Source organism: Thunnus thynnus, chromosome 20, assembly GCF_963924715.1.
Source record: "Thunnus thynnus chromosome 20, fThuThy2.1, whole genome shotgun sequence".
Classification (NCBI taxonomy): Eukaryota; Metazoa; Chordata; class Actinopteri; order Scombriformes; family Scombridae; genus Thunnus; species Thunnus thynnus.
The window spans coordinates 22,811,980-22,835,589 of NC_089536.1; the positions used below are offsets into that span (position 1 = coordinate 22,811,980).

General features: G+C 36.4%; 1 protein-coding gene and 2 long non-coding RNA genes across 4 annotated transcripts; all 3 read left to right on the top strand.

The window, feature by feature from the left end:
- Positions 1-2,633: 2,633 nt before the first annotated feature.
- Positions 2,634-23,261, top strand: LOC137171737 (uncharacterized). 2 transcript variants are annotated; one of them, XM_067575821.1, is made up of 4 exons: positions 2,634-2,773; positions 21,991-22,350; positions 22,448-22,572; positions 22,676-23,261. In XM_067575821.1, exons 1-4 carry the CDS (start codon positions 2,698-2,700, stop codon positions 22,826-22,828), a joined length of 714 nt encoding a protein of 237 aa, XP_067431922.1. In that variant the 5' UTR covers positions 2,634-2,697; the 3' UTR covers positions 22,829-23,261. The 2 variants fall into 2 exon arrangements, with proteins under 2 accessions (XP_067431922.1, XP_067431921.1); XM_067575820.1 differs by lacking the exon at positions 2,634-2,773 and adding an exon at positions 20,718-20,885.
- On the top strand, positions 6,140-10,297 carry LOC137172431 (uncharacterized). The gene is made up of 3 exons (XR_010924977.1): positions 6,140-6,288; positions 9,131-9,229; positions 9,344-10,297. It is a non-coding gene; the product is annotated as an uncharacterized lncRNA (long non-coding RNA).
- Positions 13,170-14,329, top strand: LOC137172059 (uncharacterized). The gene is made up of 3 exons (XR_010924871.1): positions 13,170-13,242; positions 13,357-13,692; positions 13,872-14,329. It is a non-coding gene; the product is annotated as an uncharacterized lncRNA (long non-coding RNA).
- Positions 23,262-23,610: the final 349 nt, after the last annotated feature.

Genomic DNA, 23,610 nt, shown 5'->3' on the forward strand with positions numbered 1-23,610 from the left:
CAAATTATTCTACAATAAAAACAACCAAAGTAGGAATCAAAAGCAAATGTGAGATTGTAAACTGTGAAAGGACTTATTAATATAGTATACTGTGTGTATTATAGATTGTGGTGCAGGTTACCTCAGCCACTGACACAGTCATGGGTTTCATGTATTTTTTCTACATAGCTTTTCCTCTTAATGCAGAATCACTGCAGCATGAACTATGAGCCATTCCTGTACAGTAGTGCCAAAACAAGTGAAATCAATTAACAACTTTATTTTTATATCATTCTATATTGAATATCTTGGTGCTTGCAAGACATAAGAAGCTATTTTTAAGATGCCACCCAGTGCTTTTGTAAATCTTGACAGGTCTTTTTCACAGTTTTTTTTTAGAGACTAAAAAAATCTTTATTTATTTGGGTCTCCATTAGCTTCTACAAAGTGGTTGTCAGTCTTCCTTGGGTCAATATAAAATAATGAAAATAACAATTTAAAGGTGCATAATGTTAACTGAATAAGAACAGGTAGTGAAGTGAAATCAATTCATCAGTATTTGATTTGATTTTTGGTAGATAATCCAGGCAGAAGACGCTCTATGTTAGCATAGACAGTTAGCACATGCACACATATATTTATAAATATGTATGTATATGTATAAATATATGTATGTTTTAACATCTACAATTCCATGACAACTGTGCAACTCCAATCTGCTGAGGAAGATCATGTGATGCAATCAAAAGCTCCAGAACAGCTACTGAATGGACCTTGTGGTGAGATTGTTTTGTCAAATTTGTTTGCACAAACACACCACCATTGTTTACTTTACTGTTTCATACCTGTGACAAAGAACAAAGACAAAGAAACAAGGTACACTAGTTTTTCCATTGAAGAAGTGTGGTATATTTTTCAAAATGACACAAATTTAATTTAGCCTTCACAGTTAGCCATGATGGTCGTTAATGCGCCGCACACACAGTAGTAATGAAAGACTAAATGTTTCTGGAGCTTAACATTTCCTCAAAACATTCACAGAAATAATGTGATCAATCTAATCAGACCAACACAATAAACTAATGATTTAACAATCTGCCCCACTGGTTTTAGATCAATAGATAAATTAAGATAAGTGGTTTTAGCATCAACAATACATTTAGTTTTTGCTGTGTTTGGTCCAAATATATTCATTCATCCATTTAGTATCAGCACTGAGCTCAACATGTAGATTCTCTCTGTGTTCTACTAGATAATCATCATTCAACCACGGTACCATCACTGTGGTTGATACTGAACTATACTGCACTACTGTAACTATAACCTCCCTCCCTCTAACTTTCCCTTCAATGTTTTTATCTGTGAAGGCATGTGAAGAGTTCCAGGCCGCACCAGGAAATTCCCCCCAGGCTTGGTATGTGGGTTTAAAGCCTGATATTATATTGTCAACAGTCATATATCCATTTATTTATGTATCCATATTTCCATTACCTTTAGCAACTTCTCTGCTAACTAATTTTACATGGCTTTAAGGCTGGTATTTTTAAATCTTTTATCAAATATGTGTGAATGAGTGTATGTGTGCATCATTATTACCCCTGTTTATCATTTTTGTGTTCAGTCCAGTTGTCAAAATAAGTATTATTTATTTCGCCAGCTAAACAAAGTAATTATTGGATTGTCTCATGTAGCACCTGTCCTGTTCAGTGTATTTGTCCCTCTTGTGGGCATTTTGGTGTGCCTGGTTGGAACTGACAAAGGGAGAAAATCAGCTGTATCAAGAAGGAAACGACTGAAAGAGACTACAGTGAAACACACACAATGAACCAAGAAGTGAAGACTCAGAGCACCTGGTTGCCAAATAGTTATAGCATATGCCACATAACTGCAATGTCGACTGCGCCTGGGACCTTTGTGATATCTTTTCCTGCTATGACTAATCAAAATGTCTGCTATTAAAACAGCCTATTCTGCACAAAACATACAGCTTGGGAATTCAAAGTAAATGTGATAGTGTTTTTTTATTGTTTTTTATTGTCGAGTTTTTGCTGCACTGGCTCACTCAGCAGGTCATCCAGTGCGCCTATAACACTGCCAAAGCTGCCAAGCAACTAACTAACCAAAGAAAACAACAACTAACTAAAACCCCCCCCAAAAAACCCCACTTCTGATACACCCAAAATACAACTTGAAACAACCCTAAATGATGTTGCTAATTTCAACTTAATCAGTGTTACCACCATTTTTTGTTTTCCTATATTATACATAGAAATATTCACATACATTCCTTGAGGTGGGAAAATCTTACAATGCAAAATAACTGATCAATCAAAAGCTTTATTTATCACATTTTTATATACTCTACCTGCCTACTTGTCTGACAACTGGACTTATTTGTTTACATAATACAGTATGTTCTATGCTGATATATTGTGCATGTTCATGACATAAGTTATGTCAGCTTCTGTACATGAAACTGTTATAGTTGATGCAACATCTCTTCAAATAAAGTTTTTTAAAAAACAAGTGCTTCCGTATGATGTAATAAGACACAGCAGCTAATAACCACTCAGTAAAAACAAGAGTCAGTGTCACATTTCCTTTGTACATCACATCATTCCTTTTTAAGCATTCATGTGACAGTCAGCATGTTAGTCAGTCAGGCTGCTGCGTTTTTGGCTGACTCTGCAGAGGCTTACCTGCAGCCCAGCTGGCAGGATGAAAGTCCAGTGGTGGAGCTGTGTGTTGGGATTACTCTTCCTGCCCACTGAGGTAACACTCAACACCTGGACAGGTGAGTGTGTGTGTGGAAGAGAAAAAGAATGAATAGGTTTGGGTTTGAAGAATCAAAAAAAGAAGCTGTCTTCTAAGATGAGTTTGTGTCATCTTTTCCTGTTTTAGTGTAAAATCTTAATCTAAAAACTAACTACAGCTGTCATATAAATTTAGGGAAAAGTACAGTAATCCCACTGAAGTGTGGCAGAGAAGTATAAAGTAGCATACAGTGAAAATTCTCAAGTTAAATAAAAACTACACCTTGGTTCAGTTCTTGAACAAATATACGTATTTACATGAAACCACTGCCTGAAAGCATTTCTTAGCTCTTTTGATGAATTTCCTTTAACATCAGTGTTTGAATTGATCATTTAAAAGTATATTTCTGGACAAAATTATTGGTACCCTTTAGAAGTTGTAAGAAATAATTGACTTGTAGTGATACATTAAGCAGACTATTGTGTTTTAATTAGTATCACAGGTGTTTTCAGTCTTATTATCACTCATGCAGCCAGTTTAAAAGGAGAAAATTACTCACCCTGCTGTTCTACTGTGTGCATCACAATGAACATTTAAAACAGAGGGAAAACTAGAGACTGGTCTGAAGACATTAGAAAAAAGCAAATAGCCAAGCATGGTCAACGTAAAGGTTACAAAACCATTTCCAAAGAGCTTTATGTTCCTGTGACCACTGTCAGTTTCAACTTAATACAGAGAATATTGAGTCTGTTTGTTTTTTTTTTAAAGTGGAAGGATACCAATATTTTCAGCCATGTCTGTACAACAACTGCAGAATTTGAAGGTCGAATTCAAATAACTGCAGAGAAGCAGACACCATAGGGCTATGGCTTCACCTTGTGGCTGTCTCTGCTTGGGTTGAAGGACACAGACTGGTATTACTGCAGCTGGACGTACTTCAAATCAGATACCAGAGTAACCCTCCGCAGCAATGGCACCGTTATCATCGTCAGAGGTGAAAAGAATCAGTAATTTGAGTTTGACAGGAGATAAAGTCCATTCATCAGCTTGATTTAACTTTACATTTCTTCTTCTGCTGCTTTTCCTCACAGAGAAGGATCCCAGTGAACAATGCAATTTCCAATTTTTGGATCTTGTCTTCATTACCTTGAGTGTGACAGCATTCACCATCATATTGTTCCTCGTCATTGGAGCACTGATTTTGAGATGCAAACGAGTAAGTATTAAGTAGAAGGAACTACTCTCCAAATGATGCAAATGTTTTGGTGGCTGACACATAAGATAATGCAGTGTTTTTCAATTAAATCTGTTTTCTTTGTGTTCCTACAGTTTAAAAAGCACTTCTGACCCGTGAGTGCTCACTGAATGAGGTGGAGGTGCTGTCCTGCCCAGGAGGTACAGTAACATCATTCCAGTCATACTCTTTGTTTCCATTTTTCCTGCCACTTCCACAGTGACTTTTCTAATCTGAAATGCTACCCATCAGGGTGCTTGAGCAGCTGTGGACAGACAAGGAGCGAGGCAGGAGGCCGGGCGAATAAAACCCTAGTGCAGCAGATGGAGGAGACCTACAGCAGCCTGCCAGTCTGTCCCCCAGAGCTCAACCCCACCCTGCACACCCTTTATCAAGACTGGCTACAGGGCCAGGACTCCCCACAGGCCGGCACACTGCTGCACACCCAATACAGAAAACAGGGTCAGAGCCACACACAGCCCCCGCACATGCAGTGGTGAGAGAGAGGAAAACAGATTTAGTTTTAAGACATGATGGAGGTGGAATGAGAGCTCCCTCTGGTTGACTCCTGATTCTGTTTGGACCATCTCATCGTTCATGCTGGCACCATGAAGGACATGTAGAGGACCATGTTGCTCTACAGACCACTTGGTGAGAACTGAAAGTCTCAGTAGGTGCAGTTCTTCCATTTGGCCACAGGGGGGTGATGTCTGTGGTTTAAAAATGGTGGATCCCCTGTGGCAGACCTGAGCCTGAGGAGAAATAAGTCCAGAGTCTAGAAAAACACAAAGCCAAAGCCACCCATGACTAGTATTTTTAAGTTTTATGTTGTTTGTGTTCTTTGTTTTACAAGATTAAAACATACATGTCATACATGTTGAGCACTAAAATATTCTGACAAACAGGTGTCGTCTCATTGAACTTTACTGATCTTCTGAAAAGTGAATGTGTTGTTAAAATGTGAACATTTGATGTCTAAACCTTTCCAGTTAAAGGATTACGTACAAGGCTAAAAACAGCAGCCCACATTTTGGAGCTTTAATTAAAATCAGCATTCAAAACAACTTTTAATTCTGATCTGAATTTCACTGATCAGTGATTGGATGTGTTTGGGTTTGTTTCTGTTCCTCAGATTTAATCTGACAGTTGTGTAATGTTAAAGTTGCATTTAAAAAGGTATTTATGTAATTGTTCCAGTGCTGTGAGCACCTGTATGGCTAGATGCCACTACAGGTAAGTGAGTATTTTTGTTTGGGTTTTTTGTAATTTGGGTGAACTGACTGTTTAAAGGTGCTTAATGTGTACAGTGTACAGCCACTAGTGACAAAACAATTGATTGGTAAGTTGATCTACAGAAAATTAACTGACAACTTTATTTTTATATTATTGTAAATTGAATATCTTTGCAAGACAAGCAATATGAAGACGTCACCTTGGGTTTTTGGACATTTTGACAGGCCTTTAAACAGTTTTTTTGACTAAAGGATTGATTGACAATTTGAAAAAAAAACTTTATATATTTTCCAGTTTTTCTTAAGTCAACATAAAATAATGAGAATAACAATTTAAACTTGCATAGTGTTGACTAAACAAGAACAGGCCAAACATAAAGATCTGGAAAATAAGTGAAATAACATTCTGCTCTACCGGTTTTAGATCAATAGATAAATTAAGCTAATTAAGATAATCAGTTTGCGTCCTTCCTTCCTGTTGGAAAGAGTTATCTTTGATCTTTTTGACTTTTTATGTGAAATCACAGGAGCCTTCCTCCTCAGCCGAACACATGAGTTGGTTGAATTGTTGCTTTATCAACCTGCAGCTGTGCCAACAACAAGTTTCATGTTCAGTTTCAAGTATCAAAAGTATTTACAGATGCATATTATTTGTTTCCAGCTGTCACCTGAATCAACTGATGAGTTACATGAATTAAAATGACTCTTTCATGTATATGTTCATAGAGCAAATTCATATGCATGTGTTCTATTGATAACTTGATATAGTCTTACGTTGCTGAAATCTGGAGCAGGTTTTCTAGTCTCAATGCAAATGACTGTCCAGTACTTTTGGTTATATACAAGTAAAGAGTGATACGCAGTCCTCACAATCCTCTCTCCCTCTCTCTCTCTCTCTCTCTCTCTCTCTCTCTCTCTCTCTCTATCACACCCTTTCTTGATTTAATCTGTACTGGCATGTGTCAAGTCTCCCCAACCTTCAGGAAATTCCCCTGGTACGGTGCGTACGTTTAAAGCTGGATCTTATACTGTCACCATTCATGTTTTTCCAGTCATTCTGAGTCTCACATCAGAACGAAGTAGTCTGAGGTAAGCACCTGTCTCTCTGAGAGACGTATTATTGATGTTATTACTGGGGTCTAAGGACAGGAGGTGTTGTATTGTTGTACAGACTGTAAAGCCCCCCGTGGATAATTAGTGATTTGTGATATTGGACTAAACAAATAAAATTGACTTGACTATTACTGTTATAAGTTTTTGCAAGGGAGATTGTATTTGCTTTTCTGCATTTGAAGCAGTTAATGAATCACTGAAGTTTATTCATGTGTATATGGAGGATATTAAATGGATTAATATGCACAGTTCACTGAGAGGCTGCAATTCATTCATATCTTTTACTTTAGCAACAGTAGCAATACAACAACGGGCTTGTAAAAGTATAAAGTCATGCAGTCAAAATGTTTCTTTAGGAAACATAACTATTATAAACAAACTATAGTAGAAGCATCAAGTAAAAGTATTCATTATGCAGAATGGCCGCTTTCACAGTGTGTAGTAGTAGTATTACATTATTGGATTATTATTGTTGTTGCATGTATGTGTAATCAGCCTTGTATCTGAATCTGAATAATTACGAGTAATAATAGTTGTCCGATGAATGAAGTGCAGTAAAATATATATCCCGCTGACAGGTACAGGTCTACGGTTAATAGAAAAAGTGCACATACCTACAAACTGGAACTTGGGTATTTCCACCACTGGTGTTATCTGAGGCAGTGACTGGTTAACACATTTTGAGTTTGAGTTAATCATAAATCCTTAACAAATATGAGATAGTAGAATATTATAAGAAAAGACACACTGCTTCTTTGCAACCTCAGCAATTTACAGCACAAATGTAAATATAAAAAAGCCCTTATAAAGTCATACTTGATGAGAGAGCTCACATTACATTTGAACAATTGGCCACACTTTTAAATGAGACCTGAATGATTTATTATAACTCGTGCATAATGCCCTGCAGCTGTTATCATAACCTTGCAAAAGGTAATGCAAGATAAACAAGATTTAAGGCATTACAAGCATGATCACCATGCATACTTACATGGTCAAATATTACAGTTTTTTATAATCATTCATTTTACATGAAAGATAATATTCTGAACAAGTAAATGAGTTCTCTGTAGCTAAAGTATTACACATGCAGCGTGTGGCCATGGCAGGTTTTAATTCCTTCATGACACTTTATTACCTTTTTCTACCAAAATAAGAGTGTACATATATGTGTTGTGCTTCTCTCATCAGTCTGTCTTTCTGCTGTTCATAACTTACACAATACATTGAAAAACATGAAGATATACCACATTAAGTAGCCTCCAATCTATTCCTGATGAGATTTTGAGTGTTTTCTTCTTTTTTTTTAAGTGTAATTAAGGAGGCAGGTAAGTATGAAGGTAGGAATAAGAAGGTGTGTAATTCCTGGAAACTGGTGCCTTACTGAGAAATCCAGGACTCAGGAAGTTGCTGCAGTGACAGTGTTGCTGCACAGTTCACTGGAGGCGTTTCTTTCAGTGAGGCTGTCATTTAGTGTCACCACTTTGACTTTCTGTTTGCGGTCTCTCAAAATTTGGAATCTTGTTTTAGGATCAACACACAGTATTATAGTGTACCTGTTTCTATATAAACAGTTCCTTGTTTGCACAATGTCAATACATTAGTGTTACAGCAGCTATCATCTGAAGACATGTCACACTTACTATCTGTTTTACTTCCAGAGAAAACTTCTGGTTTATGACTGTAGCTATGAAACATAATGCATTATGCAAATGCAGTGGTTTGTAGATATCATTAATGCAGTCCATATATGGACTTCATGCAAGAAGTTAGTCAGTAGAACTAAAAAATAGACCTTAGACCATTTCCAAACTGCTCTGTAGTCAACTATACATCTGAAGTAAGAATTACCTCTGTCAGTGTAAAGTTTAATGTATAATAAAGTCCACAAGAAACATGATTAAAAGATAAGCCCTAATAGTTTCAAACATTTTACCCAGTCACTCAAACATAACATAAGCAGCTAAATTAAATCTCAAACCCACAAATCTGCAATGCACTGTTAAAAGGATAGTTTGACATTTTGGGAAAATGCTTATTTGTTGTTTTTTGCTGGGAGTCACATAAGAAGATTGATACCACTCTCATGTCTGTATATTAAATATAATGCCATAACCAGCAGCCGGCTAGCCTAGCTTAGCATAAATACTGGAAAGAAGAGGAAACAGCTAGACTGACTGTCCAAATGTATCAAAATCTACTTATCAGCACCTCTTAAGCTCACTAATTAACACATTATATCTTGTTTGTTTAATCCACACAAAAACCAATGTGTAAAAATGACGTGTGGTTTTACAGGGGGTTATATGTGGGACTATGTCTTGGGCGAGCACAATGAAGAAATACTAACAGCATACAAATGCTTGTATTTCCCAAAATGATGAAGAGTTAAAATATACTACTTAAACTGGTGCAGTTTAAAAAGTTACCAACTTATCATGAGGACATGTCTGAGACTAGCTGTTTCACCCTGTTTTCATTCTTTGTGCTAAGCTAAGCTAATTTTCTGCCGGCAGTAGCTTCATATTTACTGTACACATTAAGAGTTGCATCAATCTTCTCATCCATCTCTCTACAAGAAAGTGAATAAGCGTATTTCCCACAAAGTATTCCTTTAATCATTTTGATCAGAACAGCGCGAGGAAGCAGGATGACATGTGTAAAATATCATGAACTTGTTTGAATGGAAACTTAAATCTAAGAATTCCAACAATTTTAGATTATTTGAAGAAATATTTCACTAAAGACAAACAACAAATTCAAAAGCAAAAACCAAACTCTGTCCTAAAAGTTATGTAGCGTTGTTTCTTTCTTCCAGTTTCTGACAACAGTGGAACTTCCAGGATGTCTTACTTGTGGATACATTTGAGTCTGCTGTGTGCTGCTACTATTCTACAAAGCAGTGCTTCAAATGGAGGTATTTTTACATTGCTTGTACCAGAAATAAATATACATATAAAAATATATTAAGTATACTGTAAATGCATTATGTAATGCATTATTAATTATATCAATTTTTGCCCCTTTTCAGATTCAGAGGTGTCACTAAAATGCAACGACACAGTGGAGGTTGTTGCTGGAGAAAATGTGACACTAAACTGCAGAATCATTTACAGGCCTGGACTGAAGTGTACAGGTCATCAATATCACTGGAGTAACTCAAATGGCAGCATACAGTGTAGCAGTAGCTTGATTAAATCCTTCTGTGGTTGGGACAATCAGACTTATGTGTATCTGACCATCTCAAATGTCATCGAAGAGGAGAATTACACCATTGTAATACAAACAGACTGTGGCTTTCCCAAAAAATCTATCAAAGTACAAGTTAAACAAGACATGACAACACAACAAAACAATCTACTTACTCGTGAGTAGCTTTCAGTATCTTAAAGTATTTTAGCAAATGTATGTGAATGAGTGCATGTGTGTATTATTTTTATCCATTTTTATAAATTGAAAGTCTTGTTCAGACATACACAGAACAAGTTTGATTTAATCCACATGTTAAGATAATAATAATTGATTAATAACAATTTATCTTGCCAGGTTATGAGCATCTCGAGGCCACTGAGCCACCACTGAGCCACCACCATGTGATCACCCTCATATTGGGTATTTCTGTCACGCTTGCTGTTGTGGGTATTTTGTATTTCCTGTTTGGAACTAATAGAGGCGGACAAATCATCAGCCGAATGAAGAAGGAAAGGACTCAAGGAGGAGACGACAGAGAACCGAGAAATGAAAACTTGCTGATACCCTGACAAATTCTGAAATTTGTGTATAAGCATCTGTGTGTGTTCAAATATTTGTTGTTCATGAAAGATCCTCTTCACACAGCTGGCTGTGTAGCTTCTTGCCTCATGTTTAACTTTTTATTGAGTTTTTTTTTCCCTTCTAATGACATTTTCAGAATTCTTTGGATCTTTGTACATATTGTGTAAATATGACATTTTGTGTTTGTACAGAACAAACCTTGTGAATAATATGATTCATTTGATTAAAGGGGCACTACACCAATTATACACATGAAGTTCAGTCTATTCATTATGAGGAAACAGCATTTGTGAAAACAGCATTATAATGTCTTCTGTGGCTCTGGTGGGAGCTTCCTTAAGTCTGAAGAAATAGCCCATTATGATGTAATCAGGGTTACTACAACTTGGGCTTGGAAAACAAACAAATAAACAAACAAAATAATAGGCTAATAATAATAGTGGAAAGCCTGCTTTACAAGCTTTAAGACGCAGGTTACCTCAGCCACTGACACAGTCATGGGTTTCATGTATTTTTTCTACATAGCTTTTCCTCTTAATGCAGAATCACTGCAGCATGAACTGTGAGCCATTCCAAGTAATTAATGAGTTGATCTACAAAATCAATCAACAACTGTATTTTTATATTGTTCTAAATTGAATATCTTTGAGTTTTGGAGAGCTGGCAAGACATAAAAAGCAATTTTTAAGATGCCACTCAGTGCTTTTGTAAATTTTGGCAGGTCTTTTACACAGTTTTTGACATTTTACAGACTAAAGGATTAATAGAAAATAGAGAATTAATTAAAAAAAATAAAAAAAACCTTTAAATTAATCAACAACTTTATTTTTATATTATTGTAAACTGAATGTCTTTGGGTTTTGGAGTTTGCAAGACAAGCAATTAGAAGACGTCTCCTTGGGCTTTTGGACATTTTGTCAGGCTTTTTTTAACAGTTTTTTTGACTAAAGGATTAATTGTCAATTCGGAAAAAAAAGAAAACCTTTATTTATTTGTATATTCATTAGCTTGAAGTGGTTTCCAGTATTTCTTTAGTCAAATAATGAGAACAACAATTGAAACTTGCATAGTGTTAACTGAACAAGAACAGGCCAAACATAAAGATCTGGAAAATAAGGGAAATTATTTTTTTATCTGAAAATGTAGAAAATAGAAATTTGCAGTGAAAACAAAAAACAAACCAACAAAAATAACATCTGTGTGAGATTCATTAGTATTTGTTTTGAATATTGGTAGGTAGCATAATCCAGCCATAAGAGGCTCTATAGATAACATTAATCATACATAAATGTATAAATATGTATTTATATATATATAAATAAATAAATGTATATTTTAACATATACAACTCTGCTGAGGAAGAGAACAATTCTAAATGGACCTTGTGGTGAGATTGTTTGGTCAAATTTGCTTGCACAAACACACCACTTGTGACTACTTGACATGTTTCATACCTTTGACAAAAAACAGTGTATGCTAGTTTTTCATTTAAAAAAGTGGGATATATGATATGAAAAGACGTTTTGCAACAGAAGACGAGATTCTCCACATTTAACCATGATGATCATTAATGCACCTCACACACATTAGTATGGAAAGAAACAATGTTTCTAGAACTTTGACAAATGTCCTCAAAACATGAACAGAAATAATTGGACCAACACAATAAACTATATAATTTAACATCCAATAATAACAATCTGCTCCACCGGTTTTAGATCAATAGATAAATGAAGCGAAGTGGCTTCAATCAAACATTTGGACACATCTTCACATACACTTCAATGAGAATGTGTGTCCAAACTTCTTACTGCTACTGTACAACCCCTACTATCAAAAACTATGCATTTAGTCCAACAAATATATTCATTTATCCATTTATTATAGCATTGAGCTCAACATGTAGATTATTTATTACTGTTTTTGTAAGTGTAACTTAATGGTGGAAACTGGAACAGAATCATTCCTATACAAAGATTATTTATTACTGTTTTTACGAGTGTGACTGTATTTGCTTTTCTGCACTTGAAGCAATTAATGAATCACTCTGAAGTTTATTCACATTTTGATGAGGGATGGATTCTCTCTCTGCTCTATTTTAGATTAATCAGTAATGTTATCTTTGATCTTTTTGCCTTTTAATGTAAAATCACGTGAGCCTTCCTCCTCAGCCAAACACACAAGTTGGTTGAATTGTCGTTTTATCAACCTGCTGCTGTGCCAACAACAAGTTTCATGTTCAGTTTCAAGTATCAAAAGTATTTACAGATGCATATTATTTGTTCCCAGCTGTCACCTGAATCAACTGATGTGTTACATGAATGAAAATGACTCTTTCATGTATATATTCATAGAGCAAAGTCATATGCACATGTTCTATTGATAACTTGATATAGTCTTACATTGCTGAAATCTGGAGCAGGTTTTCTAGTCTCAATGCAAATGACTGTCCAGTACTTTTGGTTCTATACAAGTATAGCGCGTTACACAGTCCTCACAATCCTTCACCCTGTTTGGAGTAACATTTAAATGTTGAGGGAGAGATAATTATCTCTCCCTCTCCCTCTCTCTCTCTCTCACTATCCCTCACTTTATGTTCTTCTGCCCTTTATTGATTTAATCTGTACTGGCATGTGTCCAGTCTCACCAACCTTCAGGAAATTCCCCTGGTACGGTGCGTACGTTTAAAGCTGGATCTTATACTGTCACCATTCATGTTTTTCCAGTCATTCTGGGTCTCACATCAGAACGAAGTAGTCTGAGGTAAGCACCTGTCTCTCTGAGAGACGTATTATTGATGTTATTACTGGAGTCTAAGGACAGGAGGTGTTGTATTGTTGTACAGACTGTAAAGCCCCCTGTGGATAATTAGTGATTTGTGATATTGGACTAAAAAAATAAAATCGACTTAACTATTACTGTTATAAGTTTTTGCAAGGGAGACTTTATTTGCTTTTCTGCATTTGAAGCAGTTAATGAATCACTGAAGTTTATTCATGTGTATATGGAGGATATTAAATGGATTAATATGCACAGTTCACTGAGAGGCTGCAATTCATTCATATCTTTTATGAACTTCCAGGATGTCTTACTTGTGGATACATTTGAGTCTGCTGTGTGCTGCTACTATTCTACAAAGAAGTGCTTCAAATGGAGGTATTTTTACATTGCTTGTACCAGAAATAAATATACATATAAAAATATATTAAGTATACTGTAAATGCATTATGTAATGCATTATTAATTATATCAATTTTTGCCCCTTTTCAGATTCAGAGGTGTCACTAAAATGCAACGACACAGTGGAGGTTGTTGCTGGAAAAAATGTGACACTAAACTGCAGTATCATTTACAGGCCTGGACTGAAGTGTACAGGTGAAAAATATCACTGGAGTAACTCATATGGCAGCATACAGTGTAGCAGTAGCTTGATTAAACCCTTCTGTGGTTGGGACACTCAGACTTATGTGTATCTGATCATCTCAAATGTCATCGAAGACGAGAATTACACCATTATAATACATACAGACTGTGGCACTCCTAAAAAATCTATCAAAGTACGAGTTAAACAAGACAGAACCACAACAGAAACATCCAGAAGCCAAGGTGAGTAGCTTTCAGTATCTTCAAGTATTTTAGCAAATGTATGTGAATGAGTGCATGTGTGCCTTATTTTTATCCATTTTTATAAATTGAAAGTCTTGTTCGGACATACACAGAACAAGTTTGATTTAATCCACATGTTAAGATAATAATAATTGATTAATAACAATTTATCTTGCCAGGTTATGAGTATCTCGAGGCCACTGAGCTACCGCTGAGCCACCATGTGATCACCCCTATATTGGGTATTTCTGTCACGCTTGCTGTTGTGGGTATTTTGTATTTCCTTTGTGGAACTAATAGAGGCGGACAAATCATCAGCCGAATGAAGAAGGAAAGGACTCAAGGAGAAGACGACAGAGAACCGAGAAATGAAAACTTGCTGATATCCTGACAAATTCTGAAATTTGTGTATAAGCATCTGTGTGTGTTCAAATATTTGTTGTTCATGAAAGATCCTCTTTACCCAGCTGGCTGTGTAGCTTCTTGCCTCATGTTTAACTTTTTATTGAGTTTTTTTTCCCTTCTAATGACATTTTCAGAATTCTTTGGATCTTTGTACATATTGTGTAAATATGACATTTTGTGTTTGTACAGAATAAACCTTGTGAATAATATGATTAATTTGATTAAAGGGGCACTACACCAATTATACACATGAAGTTCAGTCTATTCATTATGAGGAGTACTACTCTGTTTGTGAAAACAGTATTATAATGTCTTCTGTGGCTCTGGCGGGAGCTCCCTTAAGTCTGAGAAAATAACCAATGATGATGTAATCAGGGTTACCACAGCTTGGGCTTGGAAACTACAAAAAAAAAAAAAAAAATGGAAAGCCTGCATTACAAGCTTTAAGACGTGGGCCTTTATTAGTCAGGGTAAAGTCTAATAAAAGATGCTATTGGGTCGCATTATGGGAAATGTAGGATCCAGCATTTTCAGAGCTTGACTCATAAAAGGGATTAAAAATCAGGAGAACTACTGCTGTTTTGATTTTGATCATAATTTTTTAAATACGGCACTCGCAAATGAAAGTGCAATACAACAGCTTTTAATGTCACTCAATTCATTCTACAATAAAAACGACCAAAGTAGGAATCAAAAGTAAATGTGAGATTGTAAACTGTGAAAGGACTTATTGATATAGTATACTGTGTGTACTATAGATTGTGGTGCAGGTTACCTCGGCCACTGACACAGTTATGGGTTTCATTTATTTTTTCTACATAGCTTTTCCTCTTAATGCAGAATCACTGCAGCATGAACTGTGAGCCATTCCTGTACAGTAGTGCCAAAACAAGTAATTAATTGGTTGATCTACAAAATCAATCAACAATTTATTTTCATATCATTCTAAATTGAATATCTTTGAGTTTTGGAGAGTTGGCAAGATATGAGAAACAATTTTTAAGATGCTACCCAGCACTTTTGTAAATTTTGACAGGCCTTTTTCACAGCTTTTTTTATATTTGGAGACTAAATGATTGAAAAAAATCTTTATTTATTTCGGTCTCCATTAGCTTCCACAAAGTAGTTGTCAGTCTTCCTTGGGTCAATATAAAAAATGAAAATAACAATTTAAAGGTGCATAGTTTTAACTGAACAAGAACAGGCAGTGAAGTGAAATCAATTCATCAGTATTTGATTTGAATTTTAGTAGATAATCCAGGCAGAAGAGGCTCTATAGAGAACAGTTAGCATACATACATACATACATATACACATATATGTATATATGTATGTATATATTCATGTCTATAAATATATGTATATTTTAACATCTACAATTCCATGACAACTCCCATCTGCTGAGGAAGATCATGTGATGCAATCAAAAGCTCCAGAACAGCTACTGAATGGACCTTGCGGTGAGATTGTTTTGTTGAATTTGTTTGCACAAACACACCACCATTGTTTACTGGACATGTTCCATACCTGTGACAAGAAACAAGGTATACTATTTTTTTCCATTGAAGAAGTGTGGTATATTTTTCAAAATGACGCAAATATTACAAGACTAGATTTAATTTAGCCTTCACAGTTAGCCATGATGGTCGTTAATGGACCTCACACGCATTAGTAATGAAAGAACAAATGTTTCTGGAGCTTATGAAAAACATATCTTAAAATAGACCCCTCCCCTCCCCCCCTTGGTATATATACTGTACATATATTGTGTGTGTGTGTGTGTGTATTGTGCAAAATACATGTAAATGTAATGTTTTGTCTTTGTGCACACCGATCAATGTAAATATGATTTAATTTGTGAAATGTCCCTTTCAATTCTAATTCAAAGCCCTTTTTCACAGGAGGAGATTTGACATGTGCAGGTGTAAAAAAAAAAAAAAAGTTAATTATGTCTGGATTCAGTTGCTGCTTCAGTTTCAGGGTCCTGGTGTTGCACATGCTGGCTCACTGTCACACTGTCATGACTTTGTGTGACACTTGAATACATTAGACCCATCGTTAATGTGATTAGTAACACCTGTGCTTTTCCTGCTATGACCACTAGAAATGTCTGCGGTGAAAATGGCCTATTCTACACAAAAAACATACAGACTTCAAAGTAAATGTGATGGTGTTTTTTATTGTTTTTTAATGAGATTTGAGGAAGTCTAACAAGAGGGAATTATTTATTGATGCCAATCTAAAGAGCAATAATCCACCAAGAAAATATTTAAGAAGCTTTTAGATGATCTGAACTTGTGGATACTGAATACACATTGGAGGAGTCTAATGTATTTCAAATCCAAACTGTCCAACATGAAACATGCTGTTTTTAGTTTGTGTCAAAGTCTCTGAAAGACAAGCCAATGTGTTCTCACACAGCAGCGGTCTTGCTCTGTGCAACAGAATGATAGTCTTATCTCACCAGACATAGTGATAGTGAAAGCTGCTGTGTGAGAGGTCAAAGGTCTCTTAATTATACTTGATAGCATGTTTGCTTATTACCAGCTCAGTGTTTGGTTTTTCCATCCCAGTGAAGAATCAGGGTGAGTATTTTATAATGGTAAATGTTATCATTTGTATTATAACTTTAAGGGCCTTATCTTACTCCCAGCCCAAAGTGGCACCAAGCGCAATGCCAGTGTCTTTGCTAGTGTCATTTTCCCGTCTAGCACCCATATTGTTTCAATAGCAAATGCACTTGCGCTCATCTGAGGGCCCATGGGTGTGTAGGTGTGGTCAGGTGCACTGTTGGCGCATTGCTATCTTGAGGCAGCTGAAGCGATTGCACGATTGACCAACAAAAACCTGGCCTGAAGTCAATGGCGTCTTGTTCCACTGTTGTTTTAAGGGCTCATTATGAAGACAGTAATATGCGCCTACATAAGCGGGTGCACAACACAAGTACACTCTGCTTGTTATACACACACAAACATACAAAAGATTACAAATAAAAGGATTATAATGTGAAAGATTATTATTTTAAAAGTATTTTAAAAATACATGTCATAATGGTTAGTCATAACATTAATCAGAATTAACTAATTGCAGTAATAACAGATGAAAGGGTCTAATTATTTGACCAAATCGTGGCAATACACATATTTAAACAGACCCGTCAGGTTGAGGGTGTCTGTCAAGACCCAGCATCAATACATGAGGACATGAGGAACACATGAGGAAATAAATTAGGTGAAAACAATGATTAAACTTAAGAAAGAAAGAACTCTGGACAGCTCCTATCTGCTGCCAGCAGCAGGATCAGCACCTTGGAGAGCTGATCAAGTCCTGACAACTGTGTATGGTGATTTTTTTTACATTTTTTACATTTTTGAACAATATTTAACAAGTAACTCTTTATTCTTCAACATTTTTGAGATTACAGTGATCAGGTTTCCATACTTTCAGCAATTAAAACCCTGCTGATCTTACCTGTTACTCCATTACTGAACAAAACGATTTTAAAGAAACCAAAGATGTAATCAAAAAAATAAACCTTTTCAAAAAACAAAGGAAAATAAATTTGCAACAAATTAATGAACAGGATCTTAAACTGTATGTATTAAGATCTACAATTCTGCTGAGGAAGAGCCTTTGACACAAACCAGTGTCTGCTAATTTTTCATTTAAAAAACAAGTGGGATTTGTTATATCAAATGACATTTTGTAACAAAAGACTAGATTCTCCACAGTTAACCATGATGATTATTAATGCACCTCACACACATTAGTATGGAAAGAAACAATGTTTCTGGTACTTACAGAACTTTCAGTGGAAATTTCCACAAAACATGAACAGAAATCTCACCAAGAGAAGTCTCACCAACCTCCAGGGAATTCCCCTGGTGTGGTGTGTGGGTGTAAAGGTGGATCTTATATGTCAACATTCAAGTTTTTCCAGACGTTCTGAGTCTCACACCAAATCAAAGTAATCTGTGGTAAGTACCTCTCTTTCTGAGAGTGGTATTATTGATGTTATGACTGGGGTTTCGATTGACCTTCCTGAATTAACTTCAACAATTTCTTCATCCAAACCATCAACCTGTCTCTTAGACCCCATCCCAACTAGGCTGCCTAAGGAAGTCTTACCCTTAGTTAGCGCTTCTTTATTAGATATGATCAATCTGTCTTTAGTAACAGATTGCAGTTGCTAATCAGTTATGTGACTTTCTACATAACAATAGTTTATTCGAGGATTTTCAGTCAGGATTTAGAGCACATCATAGCACAGAGACAGCACTGGTGAAAGTCACAAATGATCTCCTAACTGCATCAGACTTCTCTCTATTCTTGTCTTGTTAGATCTTAGTGCCCCATTTGATACAATTGATCATCACATCCTATTACAAAGACTGGAACATTTGATTGGCATTAAAGGCATTAAGCTGGTTTAAGTCCTATTTATCAGATCAATTTCAGTTTGTACACGTCAATGATGAATCCTCCAAGCATGCAAAAAATAGACATGGAGTTCAACTAGGTTCTGTGCTTGGACCAATATTACCTTATATATGCTGCCTTTAGGTAATATGATTCAGAAACAATAACTTTTCATTGCTATGCAGATGACACCCATCTATATTTATCAATGAAGCCAGATGAAACCAATCAGTTAACTAAGCTCCAAGCATGCCTTTAGGACATAAAGACCTGGATGACCTGCAATTTTCTGCTACTGAACTCAGACAAAACTGAAGTTATTGTGCTTGGCTCTAAACACCTTAGAAACACATTATTCAGTGATATAGCTACTCTAGATGGCATTGCCCTGGCCTCCAGCACCACTGTAAGAAATCTGGGAGTTATCTTTGATCAGGATATGTCCTTTAACTCCCACAGAAAACAAATTTCAAGGACTGCCTTTTTTCACTTTTGTAACATTGCAAAAATCAGGTACATCCTTTCTGCAGAAAAAATAGCTCATGCATTTGTTACTTCTAGACTGGATTGTTGCAATTCCTTATTATCAAGCTGCCCTTACAAGTCTCTAAAGAGCTGCATATGTATGGACAAAAACTGGAAAGAGAGATCATAATTCTCCCATTTTAGCTTCACTGCATTGGCTTCCTATAAAATCCAGAATTGAATTTAAAATCCTTCGCCTCATCTACAAATCTGTTAATGGTCAGGTACCATCAAGAGCTCATAATACCCTATTACCCCACTAGACCACTGCGCTTCCAGAATGCAGGCTTACTTGTGGTTCCTACAGTCTCCAAAAGTAGAACGGGAGGCAGAGCCTTCAGCTATCAGGCTCCTCTCCTGTGGAACCATCTTCCAATTTCAGTCCAGGAGACAGACACCCTCTCTACGTTTAAGAGTAGGCTTAAAACTTTCCTTTTTGATAAAGCTTATAGTTAGGGCTGGCCAGGCTCGCCTTGGATCAGCCCCTAGTTATGCTGCTATAGGTCTAGACTTCCGGGGGACTTCCCATGATGCACTGAGTTCCTCTCTCCTACTCTCCATCTGTATGTATTCATGTACAATTACTGCATGTTACCAACTTGGCTTCTTCCCCGGAGTTCTTTGTGCTTTCTCATCCACAGGAAACCCCAGCCTCCGGGCTGTGAGCCTTCACCGCAGGGATGTCCCTCTCTGGCTATTACTGCTATTTGTTATTGCTAGTCATATATCTATTATTATTATTGTCATTGTTATTATTGTTGTTATTCTGCTTCTCTGTCCCCCCTGTTTCTTTCTCTCTCAACCCAACCAGTCAAGACAGATGACCACCCACCTAGAGCCGGGTTCAGCTTGAGGTTTCCTCCTGTTAAAGGGGAGTTTTTCCTTATTGCTGTCAACAAGTGCTTGCTCATGTGGGAATTGTTGGGTCTCTGTACACAGAGAGTATGGTCTAGGCCTGCTCTATGTGAGAGGTGCCCTGATATGACTTTTGTTGTGATTTGGCACTATATAAATAAAATTGAATTGAACTGAAAATTAAATATAACATTTTGTGTTTGTACAGAATGAGCCATGTGAATAATATGATTTAATTTGATTAAAGGGTCACTCCACCAATTATACACATGAAGTTCAGTCTACTCATTATGAGGATTACTACTAAAAAAACAGCATTATAATGTCTATTGTCACTCTGGTGGGAGCTTCCTTAAGTCTGAGAAAATAACCAATTATGATGTAACATACAGATTGGGAATTCAAAGTAAATGTGATAGTGTTTTTTTATTGTTTTTTATTGTTGAGGTTTTGCTCTACTGGCTACTCTGATTTGGAATAGTCTTACAGTTAGTGTTAAGTCTGTCAACACTGTCTCAGCCTTTAAATCCTGTCTTAAGACACATTTTTATACACTCTACCTGCCTACTTGTCTGACAACTGGACTTATTTGTTTACATAATACAGTATGTTCTATGCTGATATATTGTGCATGTTCATGACATAAGTTATGTCAGCTTCTGTACATGAAACTGTTATGGTTGATGGAACATCTCTTCAAATAAAGTTTTGTCAAAAACAAGTGCTTCCGTATGATGTAATAAGACACAGCAGCTAATAACCACTCAGTAAAAACAAGAGTCAGTGTCACATTTCCTTTGTAAACCACATCACTCCTTTTTAAGCATTCATGTGACAGTCAGCGTGTCAGTCAGTCAGGCTGCTGCATTTTGGGCTGAGTCTGCAGAGGCTTACCTACAGCCCAACTGGCGGGATGAAAGCCCTCTGGTGGAGCTGTGTGTTGGGATTACTCTGCCTGCCCACTGAGGTAACACTCAACACCTGGACAGGTGAGTGTGTGTGTGGAAGAGAAAAAGAATGAATAGGTTTGGGTTTGAAGAATCAAAAAATGAAGCTGTCTTCTAAGATGAGTCTTAGTCATCTTTTCCTGTTTGTTTGCAGCCTCATCCTGTTTTTGTCTTCTAAGCAGCGTCTCTGACAGCAGTGGTGGAAGAATTATGCTGATCTTTTACTTAAATTAGTTATTAGTTATAAGTTAGTAGTTCCGCTACAACAATGTAAAATAAAAGTCCTTCATTTAAAATCCTACTCAAGTACATGTAATTTTTTCAGCAAAATGCACTTTAAGTATCAAAGGTTGAAGTATTATTAGATTGTTAATACTGATGCATCAGTGCATAAGTAGCTTTCACTGTTGTAGCTGGTCAAGGTGAAGCTGGATTTAACTACATAATATAGTTAGATAGTATTGTCCTGGTTCCCAACCTAGGGGTCGAGCCTCTCCAAAGGGTCAAGAGATAAATCAGAGGCATTGTGAGATGATAAGTGGGGTAGAAAAGAAGAAAAACACACATTTGTATTTATCTTGTGGACTTTTCTCTAATCTTTGCTTTTTGTGAAAGATCTTGACAAACTGTTAACAACTCATAGATATCTGAAATGTGACAAGGGGCCCAAGCTGCAAACTGCTTTTTTACAAGCCAAAAAATTTTGGGAACCACTGGTATAATCTTTTAACAATGCATTGCATTTTACGAGTATATCACGTTTTTTTTAGTGTAAAATCTTAATCCTAAAACTAACTACAGCTGTCATATAAATTTAGTGAAAAATACGGTAATTCCCACTGAAGTGTGGCAGAGAAGTATAAAGTAGCATACAGTGAAAATACTCAAGTTAAGTAAAAACTGCACCTTTGTTCAGTTCCTGGACAAATATATGTATTTACTTTCCACCACTGTCTGAAAGCATCTCTTAGCTCTTTTGATGAATTTCCTTTAGCATCAGCATTTGAATTGATCATTTAAAAGTATATTTTTAAGTTTCTTCTGGCATTATGACATGGAAATGGTTCTATCATCCATAAATTGATTTACTTAACTGTACTTCAGGTGTGCAAATAAGTAAAAATCCCTCTCTCTCCATCTCTGACAGTTTCTCAAAATCCTTCATCCATCTCTGTGATAACAGTCAACTCCTCTGATGAGATAACATGCTCCACAGCGTTGCCTAACCCAATGGGGTTCTACCTGCAAAGGCGTTTCCATAACACAAAGGACGTTGTGTTCTTGTCCTTAGAAGAAGGACGAATCAGCAAGAATACAACAGCTGCAGAATTTGAAGGTCGAATTCATATAACTCCAGTAAAGCAGACAGTGCAGGGTTGTGGATTCACCTTGAGGCTGTCCTCACTGAGGTTAGATGACACAGACTTGTATTACTGCAGCTGGACGTACTTCAAATCAGAGACCAGAGTAACCCACCCCAGCAATGGCACCGTTATCATTGTCAAAGGTGAAAAGAATCAGTAATTTGAGTTTGGTAGGAGATAAAGTCCATTCATCAGCTTGATTTAACTTTACATTTCTTCTTCTGCTGCTTTTCCTCACAGAGAGGGATCCCAGTGAACAATGCAATTCCCATTTTTTGGATCTCATCTTGATTACCTTGAGTGTGACAGCATTCACCATCATAATGTTCCTCGTCATTGGAGCCCTGATTTTGAGATGCAAACGAGTAAGTATTAACTGCTCTCAAAATGATGCAAGTGTTTTGGTGGCTGACACATAAGATAACGCTGTGTTTTTCAATTAAATCTGGTGTTTTTGTGTTCCTACAGTTTAAAAAGGACTTCCGACCCGTGAGACCTGAGATAACACCCAGACCTAACAGGCCTGAGCATGTCTGTCATCCGCGTAGAGCTCAACATTTTCCCTACCTAGTCACATCTGAAAATACTTGTGGACCACTGGACTTCAGGGGCATTCTGTAATGCTAAAAGTTGGTGCAATGATGATGATAAGATTCTTAGAGAAAGCTAGGTTCAATTAAAAATTATTGTACAGACAGTTTGAACATTTGTTTGAACCAGCAGCTCAAACTAGGCAAGGTGTCTCACTGTTTTGCTTTTCATTTCCTTTTATATACAAATTTATGTTTTGTGTGCAGAAAAGTGAACTACCACATCCTGGCTGATGTAGGCTGTACAGGTGTGGTGCATGTGAGCTTTGAAGAACAGCAGCATCGCAAGCATTTTTTTTTATTCTATGTGATGCAACAAATGTGAGCTTGACCTATTCAGTTTTGCGTTACACTTCTTCTGTGTTTCCTTTGTGTCTTATGAGTAGATTTTGAACTTTCAAACAAATGTTAACCACAGTTTTCTGCCTGATTTGATATATTCATTAAATCTCAACTTTTTCCAATTTTGTTGTTGCTTTGAGTCTTGAAATACTTTGTAGAAAGCCACCACTTAATCCATTGAAAATGTCTTGAATTGCTAAGAAATATTTTGGAGAAAAAAAAGGAATCAACAACAACAGCACAATGCCAGTTGTTGCCACATTAGTCTGGATTATAACATGACAAATTAATCCACACATGAACATGTGAAGAATACTTGCTCAATGATACAAGCTACTTACATACCCTTCTTGGAGTTAAATGTGTGAAAGCGCAGGAAAGATAAATATACAATTTAAGAATGTCAGACAAGGATTTATGTGTATTAAGAATAACTAGTTATTTGCATGAAGAAAAAAAAATCCAATTTGA

What these genes read in the sequence shown, in the direction of transcription:
- LOC137171737 (XM_067575821.1), top strand. Translation starts at nt 2,698, where the DNA reads ATGAAAGTCCAGTGGTGGAGCTGTGTGTTGGGATTACTCTTCCTGCCC. An exon ending in AACACTCAACACCTGGACAG is followed by an intron (nt 2,774 to 21,990) that starts GTGAGTGTGTGT and finishes CATCTCTGACAG; the next exon opens with TTTCTCAAAATCCTTCATCC. An exon ending in TGATTTTGAGATGCAAACGA is followed by an intron (nt 22,573 to 22,675) that starts GTAAGTATTAAC and finishes GTGTTCCTACAG; the next exon opens with TTTAAAAAGGACTTCCGACC.